The following is an 18,590-nucleotide window of genomic DNA, read 5'->3' on the forward strand; positions in this document are numbered from 1 at the left end:
GAAAAGAAGGAGACTTGTGGATTCTGGTGGAGAAAAAAGACCAAAGGCTTAAGAGTTTTGGAGCTGTTATTTTGTATGAATGAGGCATTTGAAGACTGGACACAGCAACAGCAGCCGTGGTAAAATGTTTGAGGGGTTTGGAGCAGAAGGCATCGGCTTGACAGATGTTTGAAGGCAACTGAGTTGACATGTCGGTCATGAGCTGCCGTGAGAACTGGATCCAAGGGAAAATAAAGATTCAGAGCACAGAAGCATTTGAGTCATGGTCTTATTTTTTAAAAAAAATCTGCTCTTTTTTTTTTTTTTTTAATCCTTTGTCTTTTTAAATAAGATCTGATGAGTGTATATTGGAGAAGACTGGTGAGAACAGAGATTGCAGCAGCATGATCGGGAGAAAGAAGTTGGACTGTATTCACTTATAAAAGAAGGAAAATTCCTAGAAAAGGCAATTAGTTAAAAATGAAAAGGAGAGGAACAAGGGAAGAGAGAAAACTGAAAATAAGGGGCACAGAAGAGTGACCAGAAGATTCATCAAGTAACAACACTAGCAATGATGATAAAGGTGCTGAAAGATGATGATTTATCATACTGCTCACCCCCAAACTGAGGAACTTTACTGTTTGAGGCCATAAAAGTTATACATTATATTATATCCAACAGCATGAATTAATTTCCTTGCCTAGTTTTACTGTGTAGTTGAGATTTCTTGTATATTTACGCCTGAGGTAATTCCTTTGCTACCCAGACAACTCCTCCCCAGCTCAACACAAAAGAGCATCTTACGTAAGTGGCATTTTTCCTTAGCACAGGTGATGAGCGTTTCCTGCACTGCACAACAAATTTACAAGTACTAAGCAAATCCAGTTACATAACTGAAAGTCCAACACATATGCACCACGGCTGCACAGGCACTCTAATGAAATGTTGTGTCACACTTAAAATAGTTTAAATTCTCTCCTGTTTTATAACATGCTAAAGCAAATTGAAAATATGTCTGGATTTGCTCTGTGTTTTGACTGCATTAAACACGTACTCACACGCAAACATTCCTGAAACCTTTTCCTTCTAAGTGTGTTTTTCTTCGTTTCTGCAATAGTTTACTTCTCATCTAAGGTGAAAACACTTATGCACAGGTCTTAACCACCTGATATTAAAAACTTTTAAAACGAAGATAAGAACCTTCCATTGTTTCATTAAAAATGAACCTGGAATAATCCAACCTCCTTTACAAATCGATCCAAGTAGAGTTACACCCATAAATATGTATATGTGTGCGCATATACATTTTTTACCACAATACAGATACCCTGCTTTGAGTCTGACCACATTCTACTCAACTAATACCCAGCAGCACTGTCTTTCCATAACACACATTTCTCCAAACCTGCTGGCGGGGGTTAGATGAGAAGCCCCCATTGTATCAATGCTGAGAGATATGACAGATGTTCAAGGGAATTAATGTCTATAAGCCTAAATACGACCAACTACAACCAATTGAAATGCTGGAGGAAGCTGAAGAACACACTGAAACCCTTACAGCATGTAACTCATTTGGGTGGCTGTTATTACTGTGTGGATTAAGAAAAAAAAAAGGCAGAAAGCCTGCATGATTCTAGAATTTGAACTGAATGCTGCTACACCCCAAATGCATTTCAGACTTTGTATAAAAAAATTTTAAAAGTCAGTTATCCCAGTTCTATCAGTATCAAAGTTTGCAGTTTTCCCTTGTATTTAACAGCACAGAACAAACTGTTAAGAGCTATTAAGTCACCCTAAGCAAGTAATTAGTTAATTCACTTCAGAAGTAAATACAGCTCTTAAATATTTCAGCATGACTCAACTAAGTCATTTCAAAATAATCTTCTGTTTTAAAAAGCAGCAGAAAAGGATGCGTATCTCAGGTACCCCAAAACATCTGGCTCATAGGGCTACAAATGGGACAGTCGCATCCCCTCTCCTCTGGTCCAACCTATGGAATAGGAAGGTAAAGGGTATGGATACAGGTGAGCAGGGTTTAAAAACATTCCCGTTACTGAAAGTTTTCTGATTTAATCCCCACAGTCGACTAGTGCATATTTATAGAGACTTTTGGAATTTACAAGGTGAACCATATGAGACCCATACAGAGTAAACTTAGAAAATGAACCAATGAGACTCTCCTAGGTTTTCCTGAATTCTATATGTTGACTAGCGCTTATGGCATGGCTTAACCAGGTTAAGTGACAATCAGAGCCTCTCACAATCAGCTGCGATGGCAGCAAATTGGCTATTTGGGGTTAGTAATTTGAAGGGAGGGAAAAGAAGACTCTTAGCTGGAGTTTCCTTGAAAAAAAATGGCTGAAAGGCTATTTGTAGCCAGCAAAGAAAGTGTTTCAAAGCCTCTCAGAGTGAAGTTCAAGCCTTTTCCAGCATTTAACTCCATGAGCACCCTGCCCAAATCACCCGCTCTGCTCTGTGGAGTCATCTGCAGTCGGAGCTGATGGGGGCAAAGCAAAAAACACGTCCTGCAGGTTCTGAAATGAATTCACGTGCTCTGGCTACAGCAACGTAACGCCTGGGAAAGTTACCGGCTGCTGTCTTTGTTCAGCAGAGATTAACCACGGCACACATGAATAATGGGCTGGATTTATTCCGGTGAACAGAAGCTGAATGACAATTGTCACGGCACTGCATTATACATACTTGGGCTGCCTTCTGCTCTGCTCATTTAACACTTGCTGGGAGTACCGTGCATGAATCTCGGCTCGTTTTTCCCCTGCTAAAAGCACAGCTCCACACACTGTTTCGCAAACCCGCGCCGATACCCAGCAGATCTTACCATGTATGTGCCACCGTAAAGCGACGACGCTGGCGGATGCTTTTATTCACGAGCAACTTTCTGAAAAAGCATGGAGAGTTCCTGGGTGAGCTGCGAGGAGAAATTTTTGGAGACGTAGGTCTATTCCCAGGCAGCTTGGGAAGCTCGAGCTCTAAATGCATTTGTTCTTTGAAAGTCCTTATGTAAATCTCTGACTCGGGAGTAGCAAGTTCCCTAGAAGAATCTTTTGCTGTCATAGCTCAGCCGTTCTGTGAGCTCTCACCATTCAGAAAACCTCACAAAAACACATCACGCAGGCACCGCCGCAGATTAGAAACGCTGATAAATCGGCAGAGCTTACCCCGCTCATTCACAAGGGCTGGGCTCCAAATGGAAATGCTGCCTGAAGCAACGGCAGCATAAATCGAAGGACGATAAGCCGGGGCTGTCAGAAAACCCTTTATCAGCCCAGCTCTCCCTCTGAAAATGCGCCCGAGTGTTTGTGCGATGCGCTCGCCTGGCAGCTCCACACCGAGCCATTCAGCCCCACGCACCAGCTCATGAAAAATTCATCACAGCCGGCTCCCGATCAATCCCTTTCCTATAGCACTTTGGCTTCACGTACCAAACAGAAAAAACACACTGGATTTTTCAGCGTGCACTACTAAAATCAAGGAATTCCCTAGCCTGTCGCAAGCCAAATAACCCAATTCATTCAGGCCCGGTATGTTTAATAAAAACGTCTTCATTCAGAATTAGTTTTACCCGTGCTGCAGTAGCTCCACCCATGACATGCTTATTGGCTCGGTATTATTTTGACAACTGGACTCTGCACAGCCCTGCCGTGTGTTATGAGCATGTCAGACTGTCATGAAATTTTAACGAGTCGTCTAACACCATGACTTTGCTCCCGGGCATCACCGTGGGCGCAGCCAGAGGGACCCCTGGGATGGCAGCAGCACTGGCTTTGATAGAGAAAAGGTCTGGTTGAAAACAAAAAGAAAACACAACACACAACAAAAACCACACCACACAAAAAGCAAGGAATAATATTCTTCAAGAGCAAAGCATGCGAGAATGCATGTTCCGCAGCCGAAGCTTCACTGTCCTGGGATCTACAGATGGTCACAGGGCAAAATCACTGCACAGCCCTGACCCAGCAACCAGCGCTGGAGAAACCAGCCCAGGGAGAGAAAACACAGGGAAACATCAAAGATGGGGGTCCTGGCACCTCCCTGCAGAAAGAATGGAAATTAATTCCAATTAATTTAAGCAATAGATGTATTTAGAAACACAAAACCCAAGAGTTCTTTCTGGACATGAGCACTATGAAACCAACTACTGCATCTGTATGGCTGAAACAAAAAAAATCCAGGCAAGGAAGTTAAAGACAAGATTTGATGCTGATAGTGAGAACGTGCTAAATACTACAGGGAACAGCAAAGCATCTTTCTAACTGGTCAAAAGTAGGTGGCCTTAAATGTAAATACAATGATTCTTTTAAAGGAGGAGAAAGGAGAGAATACAGCCAGAAAAGAAGTTACCAGACATTCTACCTAACCTGCTGCTATGCTCTTCACCACTGGCATTTGTTATTATTTTAAGTAGAAAGGCCTGCCTGAGCCTAACCTAAGGAAATTGCAGTGTTATCTGGTACTGAGAGGTTCCCACAGTAGCAGAACAGGAACGTTTAATGCTTTAAGAATTATGACGTCTGTGATCTGTTATTCTACATCTCGACTGCACTGACAGCCAGCAAAAGACAAAGGGAGGCTTGAGAGCTATGCTGAATGATAAAGAAAATCCACACAGATGCTTAAAATCTGGAATTCCAAAACAGAAAAAAGAACTTTCTAACTCACCAGGGAATCAAAATGGCATATTGGAGGGGGTTTGTGGAAAATACATCCGATATTACCCGAACAGTATTTTTATTAAACTATAAAAAAGGCAAGGAGAAGAAAGGGAAACCCATTTTCTAAAAGTGCTCTGCTATAAGACACTCTGTACAATGGCATGTCCCTCATACGGAGGATGCACTTTGCTTATCTGAACCCTGAGACGTTGCAGAAGCAGCGTCCACTAAGGAAGCGTTTCTCGTTATTTGGCCATTCATCAATAAGCAATGAGATGTCAGCCCCACAGCCTGCACAAGGTACTGGGGTAAGAGATGCGCAAAGGCTGGTGACAGAGCAAAGAAATGCAAGAACGAATGAGCTAATAAGGTGGAAAAAAAAGCCCAAGTGTCACTTGCTGCTCTGGATATCCAGCACACAGGTGTGTGTCCAAGCTGATGTCCAGGACACCAGCTGCTTGGTGCACAGCCTCAGGGTATTTTGAAGGCTGACCATTAGCAAAGGGTATTTCTTCTGCTAAATATCTCCCAGATCTTGGAGGTTACCTGAAAAAGGCTGTAGAACAGCTCTCTTTCCGTTCCAGCGACCATCCCTCACACTGCCAGCTCCTGATGTCGCCCGCGCAGGACCCGGCAGCCCATGTCTGTGTGTCTCCACTGATTTGCGGTGTTGGAATTCCATCGAGATGTGCTGCTTCACTCCGGGATAGGCCAAGAAGAGGTGAGAACAAGAACATCTCAAGAGACGTGAGCTAACCGATACGAAAGCTTGGTATCAGAATAAACTTGGCAATAATTCTCAAAAATTAATTTTGCTACAGTTGCTGAGGTTACCGTCAGGAACAGGAGGCAAGGGCAGACAACCCCTGGGGTACCAAAAACCAGGAGAAATTACTGGGTACAAGGACCAGTTCACTGAAATTCCCCTAATATACAAACAAAAACTGTCAACAGACATCTCACTGTTTTCTGAACTCCTGCAATGTCCCAGCAACACAGAGTCTAATGCAATAATTTGACCATCATTACAGATTACCGTGTGCAATAGGATCAGGAGTTCCAGAGTAACAAGTAGTTTCAGCTCATCAGAAAAGAGGCCAATAATATGAAGGAAGAGTTGAGGAGGGGAAAAGGATGATTAAAAGAAAAGGGCCTGGTAGCGCTGGCAGGAAAATGAAACTGCTTGGAAGAACAAGGACAATTAAGGAAATTTTTAAAAGTTTAAGTATAGTTGGGTGAGTTTTCATACAAGCATCCTAGCTTACCGAAGCATCCAGGACTGTGGAAGGTTTAATATATTTCAATATATTTTATTAGAATCACTGATATAGGTGGAAAACAATATTTTCAAGTGTGCAATTCCTCATCAACGGCTGATCTTTATGGTGTTGAGACCAATTGCTAAGCAACAAGAAAACTTACTTTTTCTTTACAGGAGCACTATTATTTACTTGTCTCTAAGTAATAATTGCCAGGATAAAATAAAACACCAGGGAAGAGGCAACTATGAAGTGTCCTGCATGGTTCAGTAGGAAAGGATGAGTGGATAGTTGCTTTTTCAGAGCACTTGCAGTCGGTGGCAGAGGAATTGGATAATTCTGCCATACAGTAGACTCTCCAGAAGCACATTTATATAAAAACAGGGAGGAAGGTCCCCTCTGCTACTCACGTCATTGTTCCATCCACACACATTAGCAAGGCATCCCAAAAAGATAATGCCAACCTAACAGCAAATTAATTAGAACAATTCTTTCAAGGGATTGCAGTTTGCTGGCACTACTTTTACTTCTATTTAAAGGAAGGAAACCTAGGGAAAACATTTTGAATCAAGTACAATCCTTTTCCGAAATCCTAGTTTTTAGTATTCTGCCTTCAGAAGCATAAATAAACATATCTTTCAAGCTTTCAGACAATTTGAAAATTCAGACTGTCATGTGTGCCAATCATAAAACACAAAACACAGATCACCCCTGTATCTTTTAATTGTTGTTCGGACAATCTGCCCTCTGAAGGCACACGGGTAACGTGCTCCTGAAGCAATAAAGGGTCTGTTCCTCTGTACATGTTAGTCCTGGCAGGACTTTGCTGGTTCTGTTCAGCGTTTGCCTGGTTCAAGCCGCGCATCTGCGCAAACACGGGATTGTAAAGGTCACTCGAGCGAGACAGAAACCTCCAGAACCTTTATTAATAGTTGATGATGCACAAGGGAAGGATTTAGCTTGACTCTTAGAAGCCAGTATCTTTCTTTTAGACTATAATTTGAACACATTTTATATAAAAAAACTATTGAGCCAGCAGCAGGATGGAATCTCACAGCGCTATTGCTACTTAACATCTGGATTTCTGTCAAACCTACCAGGTGGGAGATGGGTTGGGAGAGCATCTATGATGGACTTCAGGAGAGAAACTCCAGAAGCCAATTAGCTTCATTAGCTCAGCAAGATGAAAGGGCAACACGGTCCTGAGTAGGAGGCAGTGAAATCACTGTCCCCCTCTAATAGGTCAGCTAAATCATATTTCCATTATAAAAGAAAAGGATTGATGAGAGTAGGAGTGATCATGCAGGAGACTAGAAATTGGAATTGGGTCATGGAAGCAAGTGATGAGTTTAGAGGAACAGAGCAGTTCAGAAGCATCTGTGTTTGTGAAAGGGCAGAACAAGATGTTGAGGAAAAGGGGTAAAGTAAACCAAAGTAAGGGAGAAAATACCCAAAAACTAGAAAATGACAACTTTCTCTTGGACTAAACCAATGAAGACATGTGAGCAGAGAGAAGCAGAGGCAATGAGAAGGTATAAGAGACAGTTGCGAATATGCGAATAGTCACTTGCACTGGAAAAGAACTCAGTTAAAAAGACTGCAGGTAGAGTTGGGAATAAATTTGCGTTGGAAATGTCACAGGAGTAACATGGATGTGATCTGCAGCTGGAAGCCTAAGGCAGAAGATGTAATTGCTGAGATGAGCCGGCGCTGGGAATAATAAGAGCAGCCCAGGCAATGGGAGACAGGCGAAGATGCGAGAGGAGGGAAATGAATCCAATAGAAGAGAAATGTCTAGGAGGAAGCTTAGAGCAAGACAAAAAATATATCAATAGACTGGAAGCTGTAGAAGGGTGAGTGGCCAGGAAGAGAGGTGCCAAGGAATTGTGCTTCAACGTGAAAATGGAAGCCGCTGTGGATGGAACGATGGGCAATGGCTGGTGAGAAAGAGTAGGAAAGGCAGCAGTGATGTGAAAAGAAGAGCTGGATGCAGCACTGCTAAAACCTGGAAAAGATTCCAAGAAAATTAAAAAAAAAGCAGTACAGCCAGCGTTACACACAGGGATGTGTTTGTGGTGGAGAACTTCAATGCTTCCAGTGATGGAGTTCATTCTCCAGACACAACACAAGTGGAGAAAAAGTGAAAAGAAAGGTGAAGAGTATAAGCTGACGAGACTGACATGAGAGGAAATGATAAAATACGTATCTCATGCCTTCTTTATTTACTTCCTATCATGACCAAGAGGCCCCACCATGTCCATTCCACCAGCGAGTGCGACTGGTTACACTAGAGGCAGAATCAGTATTAGTCAATTCTATCCCATCCTAGTCCCAATTTTACTTTTAGCATCACATCAAAGTAGCAGCAAATCTGATGATAGCCTATGATTGTCATTTTTAAACCATCACACCAAATTCCGATGCTTTAAAATACTTTTAGCCTGCATAATAAGAATTCACCATTCTCATTTGAGATGCATTGGATCAGACGCATCTCCCTACAACGCAGTAAAACTAAAACACGGCAACGGGATCAAACTTCCAAAGCACACAGTACAAACCTCATGCTTAACAATAATATAAATGTAACAGCAAATAAATATTATCTAGAAGCTGTGAAGCGATGCTGATGTATTAAACTCCTTCAGCCCTCCCTTAATAATATCTGCTTTAATAAGAGGGTGAGCAAAGCCCAGTGCAGGAAAGTCTCTTCAGCCCAGAAGTGTGAGGCTTTTTGCTCTCAGTTTTGTATATTTTCAAGTAAAAAAAAAAAAAAAAATATATATATATATATATATATATACACCTGCCTTTGCCCAACTCCAACATCTGCTGTGTCACAAGCTAGAGCTTCTAAAAGATGGCTCCATGATGGAAAACTTTAAATGACACGTTTGAGGGGTTTTCTTGTACTTTCCTGAAAGTTTGCAGAACGGAGATGCTGAACGAGAGAGGCAGAACACATCACTAATTACTGGTTTGCATGACAGATTTCCCACATTTAAGCAGCAAAAAGAAAAACCCAACAACAATTCACTGCAATTTATAGCACCACTGGCACATAAAGTTTTTCTACATTTAATAGTTCAAAATTATACAGTCTGTATCTCCATTCCCACAGATTTAGGGTCCTCTGAAATTTTCTGTGGGGCAGACACGAGTAATTCTTGTCGAGGCCTTTGAAGCAATATTGTGGAGCACTATAAACGGTCAGAGAAGACGGAACGGCGGCACCCAGCAACCCTTCAGTTTGCAGTGCAAATGCTGAGCCAACCACAAAAGAAAGAAGCAACTGGAAAAGTCCATCCTTATTTATTTTAGAGGGTCGGGACAGCGGTGCAGAGCAATCACCCACATCTGTGAGCTTCGCAAAGGTTGAACGCAACCCACCCAATATAAACGGGGACCTTTTGGGCTCTCTCAATTTCATCAGCATCCAGTTGCTTTCAAACAGGCTCCTTCTCATTCAATAAGCAGCTTGTATATTCATTTTTGGTTTAGGCACAACAACTGCAGGCTCTATATAGGGTTTCGTAAGTTTTTAGGTCTTTAAAACATCCAGTAACTCCAGCAAGGTCACAAAATTCAGAATACTTTTCAGATTAGTCACAAATAAATGAGCTCTGTCTCTAAGGAAGATACCTGGAGAGTTCTGAGAGGCTTGGATGCTTGTCTGTTCACAGTGAATTACTCACCCACGTCAGCCAGGTCATTGTGCCATTTGAGCAGAGCACCACAGGGTGTCCTCTGCCACAGGAAAAGTATTTGCATTCAGAACAGGGAGGAAGAATTCAGCCTGATACCTTTCACCTGTCACTTGGTCCCAAAACTGGATTTGGTACAGTTTTTTTCCCCACATTAAACCTCATCACTGAAAGACAGAGACACAATTTATCCAAGTTCCTTGAACTTTTTAGTATTTAAACAAAAAAGTACAATTTCTCATCGTGCCACAATGGCATTTTTTTCCCCACAGGTATTTATGTTGTTATCTCCTCGCAGATACGTATGAGGAAATAAATTTATATCCTATAAGCCCTTCAGGCATGATGTAAGATACCTTATTCGTAATGGTAATTTTCCTTAGCAACTTTGATTGTGCTTGATTTAGAGTATTTCTCAGAGAATATATAAATACCTTCTATATTATCCATAGTGAGTAATCACATATGTTAGACCAATCTGTATCGCTTGCAATTATTTTCTTATTTCAGAGCTATATTTTACAGATGAATTCAATAAGCCAACTTATTCTTCAGAGGCAAAGACCTCTGGGGTCACTTCAGACAAAAGAGAAACCAGTGCAAAAAAAAATTTACAGTTTCACACATCCTTAATGTCTGATGTGATGGGAAAAGGCTGGATGCTACTACAGAGATGTAGCATGAAGGAATCCCTCAAAAGATATGGAAAGGACATAATACGATCACAGTACGAAAAAAAAAATTCAATATTGCTCTGCCAGAGCAACATTCTCACTGATAACACAAACCTGTGTGGCCAATTTAGGTGCCCACATGGTGAGGTCATTTGTGATCCTGCCACACATTGCCCTGCAAAACTCCAGTTTGGTTTGGTTGGCAACATCTCCACTCAAACGGGCAGTGGGAAGGACACAAAAATGAATGCTTGGCCTTGGACAACCCGTCTCCTCCTCTGAAAGAAAGGATTTAAATCATCTTCATGAGCAAGTGTATTTCTCTGTTAACGGTCTCATCTGTGATATCTGAACATGAACAGAAAACTTTACCATTAATCCAAGTCTGCTCAGGTTTTGTATTTTACTCTTGCTCTTCCACGTTCTTAGTTCTGCAGCAGGTGACTGACAAAACATCATTCCAGTTTGCATGCAAGTTGTTTTAATTGTGTTTCAGACCATCTCCACTTTATCAGCTCTCTCAAATTAAACAGTATCAGGTTTATAACATCCATTTATTCACAGTTATTTTTCAATTAAAAAAACCCACAACACAGGCAGGTAAAGCTGACTACATTTACTGTTCAACAGCACAGCTGTAACCTCCAGCTTTGCCAAGAACCTCACGTTTGGTGCTGGGAAACAACAGAGAATTCATTGCGCACAACTGTCCAAGTTCCCATCTTGCTTTGTCCATTACAGCTTAATTAAAGGGATAAATTAACAGCCAAAAACCCAGAGAGCATTGCGCTGCCACTGCCAATAAAAACAGGGTTAAAGAGAGGAGGTGGCTGTGGCCTGTCCATGTATAAAAGAAGTCTCATGGCTTTCTGAATGGAAAGAGCATCCAGTGATGGGTAATGAGTCTCCCAGAGCAGCAGCTGGGCTGAGAACCTGCAGAACATGACCGAGCCCAGCAGCAGAGGACAACGTTGCATTCTTGGTCCTCCAAGTCATTCCAACCATGCTCCCAATGGTAGGAGGAACCCAGGAAGGAACTGACACAAAAAATAAGTTTAAAGATTGCAGGAGGTCACGACATAGCTACTGCGAACACAAAAGAGGAGGCGCAAAGGCATCTGACCCCCACCAGTGCCAGATGGATACGGATCACACGTAGTTAACACCCACAGAGGGCACAGGTTTGTCTTGTCCTGACAGCAGAAGCTCTCCTGTCTCAAGGGTGACTTGTCAACTAGAAGAACAGGTCACAGCAGGTCAGAGATCATAGAACAGTTTGTGTTGAAGGGCCCTTCCCAGCTGCCCCAGTGCCACCCCTGCCATGAGCAGGGACATCTTCACCAGCTCAGGTTGCTCAGAGCCCCGTCCAGCCTGGCCTGGGATGTCTCCAGGGATGGGGCATCCACCACCTCTCTGGCCAACCTGGGACAGGCTCTCAGCATGCTCAGGGCAACAATTTCTTCCTCATGTCCAGCCTGAATCTCCCTCCCTTAGTTTGAAACCATCACCCCTTGTCCCACTGCAACAGGCCCTGCTCAAAACTCTGTCCCCATCTTTCTTATGGGCCCCTTTTAAGTGCTGAAATAATCAACAATTGTTAGTAAACTGATTTAGTAGCTTGGTTGCAAGTATTTAGAAATGTCACTTGCAAGTGGACTTTGTTGAGTTTTGCCTGGGAATTGAGTGCCTGGCATGTGGAATCCAACTCGAGCATTTCAGCTCCCCAGACACACAACCCCCAGGACGGGGGCCACAGAACCTCTGTCAAGGTCTGTTCAACGTCCATGGCACGATGCCGGGATGTGGAGCTGCTTCCCAGCCCCAGGGCAACCTAAATCCACTCATCTGTCCTGCTCCCTCATCCCTGGTCAAACATAAGGTCACAGGCATGTGTCATGCACAGCGACGGTCACCAGGCCGCAGGGACACCAGCAGCCTGCAGGGGCAGGAAAACATGCACCATTTTGACATATGTAACATTTATCTTAATTCTTCGGTGGATTTTAGAGGTACGTGCACCTTCATAGCAAAATTTCAAGCAACTTTGCTTGCACGGCAGCACAAAACAGAGTGGCTGAGCAAAACCACACCGAGCGCCGGGGATCAGCTGAGCGGCAGGAGCTGGTTCTCCAGGTAACAAAGCAAACTGGGTTTGATCTTCCCTTTCAGATGAAGTCATCGTTAGTCAGAATGTTAAAGATAAAAGAGGGTTGTGTCAAATTCTTGTCTGATTCAGCTTTTGTATCAACTGTATTTCCATAATCTCCATTTATTTTATATTCTTGGGAGGATGAAGTTTGAGCATAATATTTCAGAAGCTTCATTGTCTTTTGCTAATTAACAGTGACTCATTTCTTTCCACTCTAGATACATTTCAAGCTGTCTTATTTCATTCTGGATCGAGGTATATAATTATAATTGAATCATTAAAAGCTTTTTTTTGTGTGCCCACAGCTACCTCCGTTCTGAACAACTAGAATCTCCAGGCAAACCTTGCAGCACCAAACTTCAGCATCATCTTCAATAAAATTACTGGGCTCACTTTGCAATTCATACAAAAAGGGGATGCTATCGTTTTGAGCGTATAAGCAGACTAAAACTCAACTAATCAAATATATGCAAACTAAGAAAAATATTATTTTGCAATGACAAAATATAAATTGTGTACAAAAAGACATTTACAAAATAATGACATTTTTAATTCAAAACCTATGACTAACCCAACATTATGTTTATTCTTAAAATTCCTCTATACCAACAACACCACACATAAATCATAGCTATTCTATTTAGGCCTTCTAGAAAACATCAAAATAAAAAAAAATATTCCAACAGAGAAGATCCAAGAGCTTCAAAAACTGACAGCAACAGACAATGCCTAAATATAGGCAGCCAAAACACTCATCTGTGTATTTTTAGCTGAGAAATAACTTCAGTGATAGCTCAGAGAGAGCGCAAATTATCTTTGCAGCCATTTCTTTATAGACAGGTTTACATTTGTACTGACTATATATAAAACACGCAAGCGGTGACCCCTAGATATTTGCTTAACCCAATATTTTTTCCTATTATGAAGGATTCTTGTGATTTACTTTTATGAACAGATGTTCAGGACATGCTGAGTAATGTGAGATGGGGATGGGGCCACCAGTGACCCCCATCAAACCTTCTCAGAGCAGAGTCAGCGAGTGCCAACACAGAATCACAGTTTAGTTTGGGGGTTTTTGATGCTTTAGTTTAATTTCTTTGACTGGTTCTCTACATAGTTCCTGGTCAGGAAGAACCTCACCCAAGTCAGCAACAGGATGTTCTCTGGTGGAAACATCTTACTAATGGACAAAGCAGCAGAATTTTAGGGAAGACATTTCTCTACATTATCTCACTATCTACATTTCCTCCTCCGCGTCCTTGTGAGGTGTTAAACTGAAGCTAGGAGAGGCAACGGTGACAACAAAATCAAGGAATTTTCCTCTAACCATACCTCCCACCTCGGGGAACCCAAACAGATTTAAGTCTTAGCGAACTTCTCCATGTAATTTTTATGATCTGCCTGTAGAGAACATCAGAACTATCTCACATTTTCAGCTTTTCAGAGACAATCCTGAGGAGTCCCGAGCGCTCCAAACTCCTACCAGCTCCAGTGCTCAGCACCAGGAATGAGCCATCCCTACATGTACTGATCATATTTCTACCTACTGAGGAATAAAAAATAAAATCACTGAGCAGACAAAATCCTTTGGGACTGTTTCCAGATGTAACATTCTTCAATATCCTCTACATCTTTCACATCGTTAAGAAAATTAGAACAAATCAGAGTAAGTTTTAAAACCAAGCTATCATATACCTTCTCCAGAAACAGCACACCATAATTAAAAACTATTTTCCCCACAGAATATATGAGATGTTATGATGAATACAGTTGACCTCCTTTTTCAAGGTAAGTAAATGCCCCACAGAAACGTGGTACAGGCTTTTGAAATCCATGAGGGAAGCTCAATCAGAATAATTGGTCTTGCTTTATTACAATAAAAACTGATGTGATTTATATAAAAATAATAAACACTTTGCACTAGATCAGGTATAGGGATCCCTTCCAGCTTCACCATTCTGTGATTTAAATAATTTTAAATATAGGTATAAAAATAAAAAACATGTTTCTAAGAGTTTATTTTTTCCTCCTAGGTTTTTATTTTTCATATCATATGGGAAGCCAGCTCATCTTTTTTTTTTTTTTTATCCTAATATTCAGTTCTTATCTAGTTGAATTTGAAATAATGTTAAGGAATAAAACTTCAGCCTATTTCAGAGGTTATTATTGCACAGGTAAAACAACATTAAAACAAAAAAAAGCCCCACACTTGTCCAAAACAGCATTACTCCTTCCCAACTTCTGGTGTTCATCCCATTGTTCCTACCTGAGTTTCCTCTTACCCTAAATATTTCCTTTCATTCCACAGGCTGTACGGATTTCAAGTACGTAAAGGAGTGCCTGGGTATATCACCTTCTGCTTAGTTTACCCGCCTGCCAACAGTTTCATTATCCTTTTTAATCCTCCATGCGAATACCCATCCCCTTTATCGTTCTAACTTTCCATATTCATCCCTTGATTAATTACCACCACGTTAACGAGCTTCACAATGGCTACAAGCCGGCCCCGGCTGAACTCAGCATTATGCTCAAGCTTTGTTCTCGGGCTCAGCTGCCCAAAATTCTACTGAATTTTTTGTTTGGTCTTGGATTTAATGTTGCATCTAATTTGCTGCCCACGATCACCATCTGGAGAACGACATGCAGAACTGCAAGCCCAGGTTCTACATACTCCAACTTCGGGAAGATTTTCAGACAGACATGGAAAATAGAATCAATCCCTTTATATTTCCTTTTTAGATTCTGACCGTCAACCTGCACAATAAAATTCTCTCAGAAGAAAACAAGCTGGAGACCTGGTCACTCACAAATCACTAGCGATATTTCAGCAAGCTCACAAAACATTTTAGTATGCTGGTTAATTATGAATGCTGGGGAAAAAAAATAAAATAAGCCCTTAAAATTAAAGACGGGTTAATGGTTAATTTTTTTATTAAGTGGCAAGAATGTGACTCAAATAGCAACCGTGTTAGCAGACAAGTGAGTTCTCATGTAGCTCTTGCAGAAGAGCAAGGCGGCTTTTGCATTAGAAAATTAGCAACACACATATTTCAATACGGCCTAAATGCTCTAAATACAGCCTAAGTACCCAAATGGTGTTTAATACCACAGTCCAAATAGTTAACAAAATCTCTATGCCCTGAGGAAAGTGCGCTCCTTACTGTATTTTATATGAACCATATCAACTCTTAATATCATTCTTAAGGTCTTTATTTCCTTACGCTTTGGGACTCATCATAGAAATTATTTTTGTTTCAACATAGAAACCTGACGCAGAACTGTCAGACCTGAGTAAAACCTGCAGAAATGGTGTAAATCAGAAGTAAGCTGTTAAATTCAACCCAGGAGCTGCAAAGTATCAAAAAATAGCCTAAGGGAACTATTTTGGATGCCCCAAGTGTAGCTCCAAATATATTCTTCACACCCTCATTCTTCCCGCTTGCCTGGGTTTATCAGCACAAAGCTTTAGTTATAAAATATGGAGCAGTCGTGTGGAAAACATTTTAACCACTTTTATGAAAATATGCACAAAATTTGTGCAAAAGGAGATCGATATCATTTCTAGCTCTTCCCTTGTGTGATTCATGAAAGCTATTTTGAATTTGTACTGCTTGCCCATTTCCACACAAAATATTAGTACAGCTGGCTCAGAATTATTGCTTTGGAGGCAGCCTGCCTGTTATTTCTTTGCTGGTTACAGGCATTGTCAGAACAGCACTGGCCTCAAGAAAATATGGTTCTAATAATATTAATAGTAATAAAAAAAAACCCCAACAAACCTCAGGAGCAGCTCAGTTTTTTAGGTTTCCATGTACCTTAAGTTAAAATATTTATGTAAGTCAAGGCTCATCCTCTCACGGTTCTTACTTTTGTATTACCACTGGTAAACTTCAGGTGATTTTTGAAAAAAGCATGGCAGAAAGAGTACTCATAGAAGGAATAGCCTTATTTTCCTCTACCCTTTGCAAATATTTGAACTCTCATTCTTTTCTTCAAGCCCCAGTTCCTGCAGTCCCAGAACAGCTGAATTTCCCCAATCAGTGCATTCTTAGCACAGCCTTTAGCACAGCACTGATGTTGCAGGTCGGATTTCAAAGCATTTCGATGATGATAGAACCAAATTACACTGAACCAATAACGAACAACATTTGTAAAAGGAAACAAAGTACTGGAGCCACTGTAATATAATCTGGTTTGCTCTCCATTGATGGGGAAGGTTTGCGAAGAGCTTGGTAACATACAGAGCTGTGCAGGATACACAAAGCGCCACCAGAATCACAATGAATGCTACTTGATCTGTTGGTATCCTACAGTCAACAGGTAGCACTATTATTTAGTTTCAACCTTACTCCAGGAAATGCTGCTAGAAATTAACTGAGAATTTTTTGAGGTTTTTTAGGTATATACAGATAGATTCCCCCACCCCCCTCCTCTTAGCTGCAGTTTTATTTTCACATCTTTGGATGTCACCAGAACACCTTGGTGCAATTATTTCCTTCAGAGTCATCTCAGCCTGTTCATGATCCTTCCTAAAATTAACATATACAGATAAAACCCCTCCACCAGTTAGTGGGAAGCATTGCATTTCACATGTATCGCATCCCCCTAAATTCCTCCAGGAAGAAGCACAGATAGATTATTATACATTAACTCTTGCAGGATTTCAGTTTGGAAATCTCATTTGATAACAGAGATATTTGGCATTTTGCTCAATACAGAGCACGACCAGTGAAACGCTTTGGCGCTCTGGAGATCAGCGTGAGCCTCAACAAAACCATTCATAAGTAAAACAAACAGTTTTCCAGCATAGGAACAATAAGAAGTTTAAAAACGAGCACACAGCAGAGACTTTGTGCCAAAAGACAACAGAAGAACTGGAAGAATAGCTGAGCAGAATGCACACCCAACACACAGCAAGAGTTTCCCCAGGGATTTCATCAAATTAACAGGAGAAAAGAGAAATAACCACAACAGAGGCATGGCCTTTGCACCTTCCAGTTCAGAGCAATCCTCTGATCAGGTTTTTATTTATCGCACCTCTCCAGAAATTTCATTATGATCTTTCTGGTTGACAAATTTCTACAAAGACTTGCACAAATAGGAAACAAAACCTCAAACGAAAGTGACTCCTTTGCTCAGGATGAAATGCCCATGGAAATCCTCACTTCCATCATACTCACCCCAGGAAAAGAGACAACGTCCCTTAAAGAAGTTTTGTATGTGTTTCTCAAGATACACTAAATATAACAGTGTAATGAGGAAATTGTATATCAGCATGAAAAGTTAATTGTCATCGTGATATCGCTGGGAAGCTCCTTCACAATCTTACCATCGTCACAAAAAAAGATGATAGCTACTATGCACTGCAGACAAGCAAAATAAAGACATTATTTCTAGGAATCATGTTTCATGTCATAATACTGAGGTGTTTCACATCTGTCTTCGGGGTTTCATATGCACAGAAATAGATTACAGAAAGCTTGGGTAAACCTACACACTTCTGAATGAGTCCCATTATCTCTCAGAGAAAGTGTTTCCAAGCTACAACTCTATGAACCCTCAGGGGAAAACAAAACAAAACACACTAAGTGAATGTTAAACAATTTGTATTGAAAGCATAAGAGTTATGATGATTTACCTTTATATAAAACCTATATCTGGACCTTACATTGTTTATGCATTTTAGTTGCGTGGACCCCAAATGTTTTAGACCAAGGCCATTCACATTGAAATTTCCTTTTCCACCATTCACTAATTCCACTGCTGCAACAGTACAAATGAACTTGGTCTGGTAGAAGCTGTAGCATCGTCTGCCTTTGGGAACATAAAGAGAGGTCAGGAAACCTGACCTCTCTGCATCCTGAAGCTAAACCCAGGGAACACATTCAGTGAACAATTTCCACAGCCCAGAGACATCACATTAGGGACCTTTATTGCCCAGCGAGTCTCAGTGCTTGCATCATTCCAAACTAATTTCAACACAACAGCACATCCTGCACTTACACAAATACAACGTGCCTCTGGGCTACGATTCACACAGAACTGAACCACAAAATAGAAATCCAAGGAGCTTGGGGACCAGATCCCGCCTGCATCTCCCATCACGACTGGGAATTGCCTGGTGTGGGGTAGAGAACAGTGCTGACCCAGGC

At 41.3% G+C, this 18,590-nt stretch overlaps 1 protein-coding gene across 1 annotated transcript in view; it reads right to left on the reverse strand.

Annotated features, from left to right (window-relative positions):
- Nucleotides 1-3,054, reverse strand: part of PDE4B (phosphodiesterase 4B) — a gene marked incomplete at its 5' end in the record, with an annotated part of 158,459 nt that extends 155,405 nt beyond the window's left edge. The window contains one exon of the mRNA XM_082053483.1: nucleotides 2,819-3,054. Within this exon, the coding sequence (XP_081909609.1) occupies nucleotides 2,819-3,054 (236 nt within the window). The remainder of the gene's footprint in view (nucleotides 1-2,818) is intronic.
- Nucleotides 3,055-18,590: the final 15,536 nt, after the last annotated feature.

This window comes from Streptopelia decaocto, assembly GCF_964273445.1.
Source record: "Streptopelia decaocto genome assembly, chromosome: 5".
In the NCBI taxonomy this organism is placed as follows: domain Eukaryota; kingdom Metazoa; phylum Chordata; class Aves; order Columbiformes; family Columbidae; genus Streptopelia; species Streptopelia decaocto.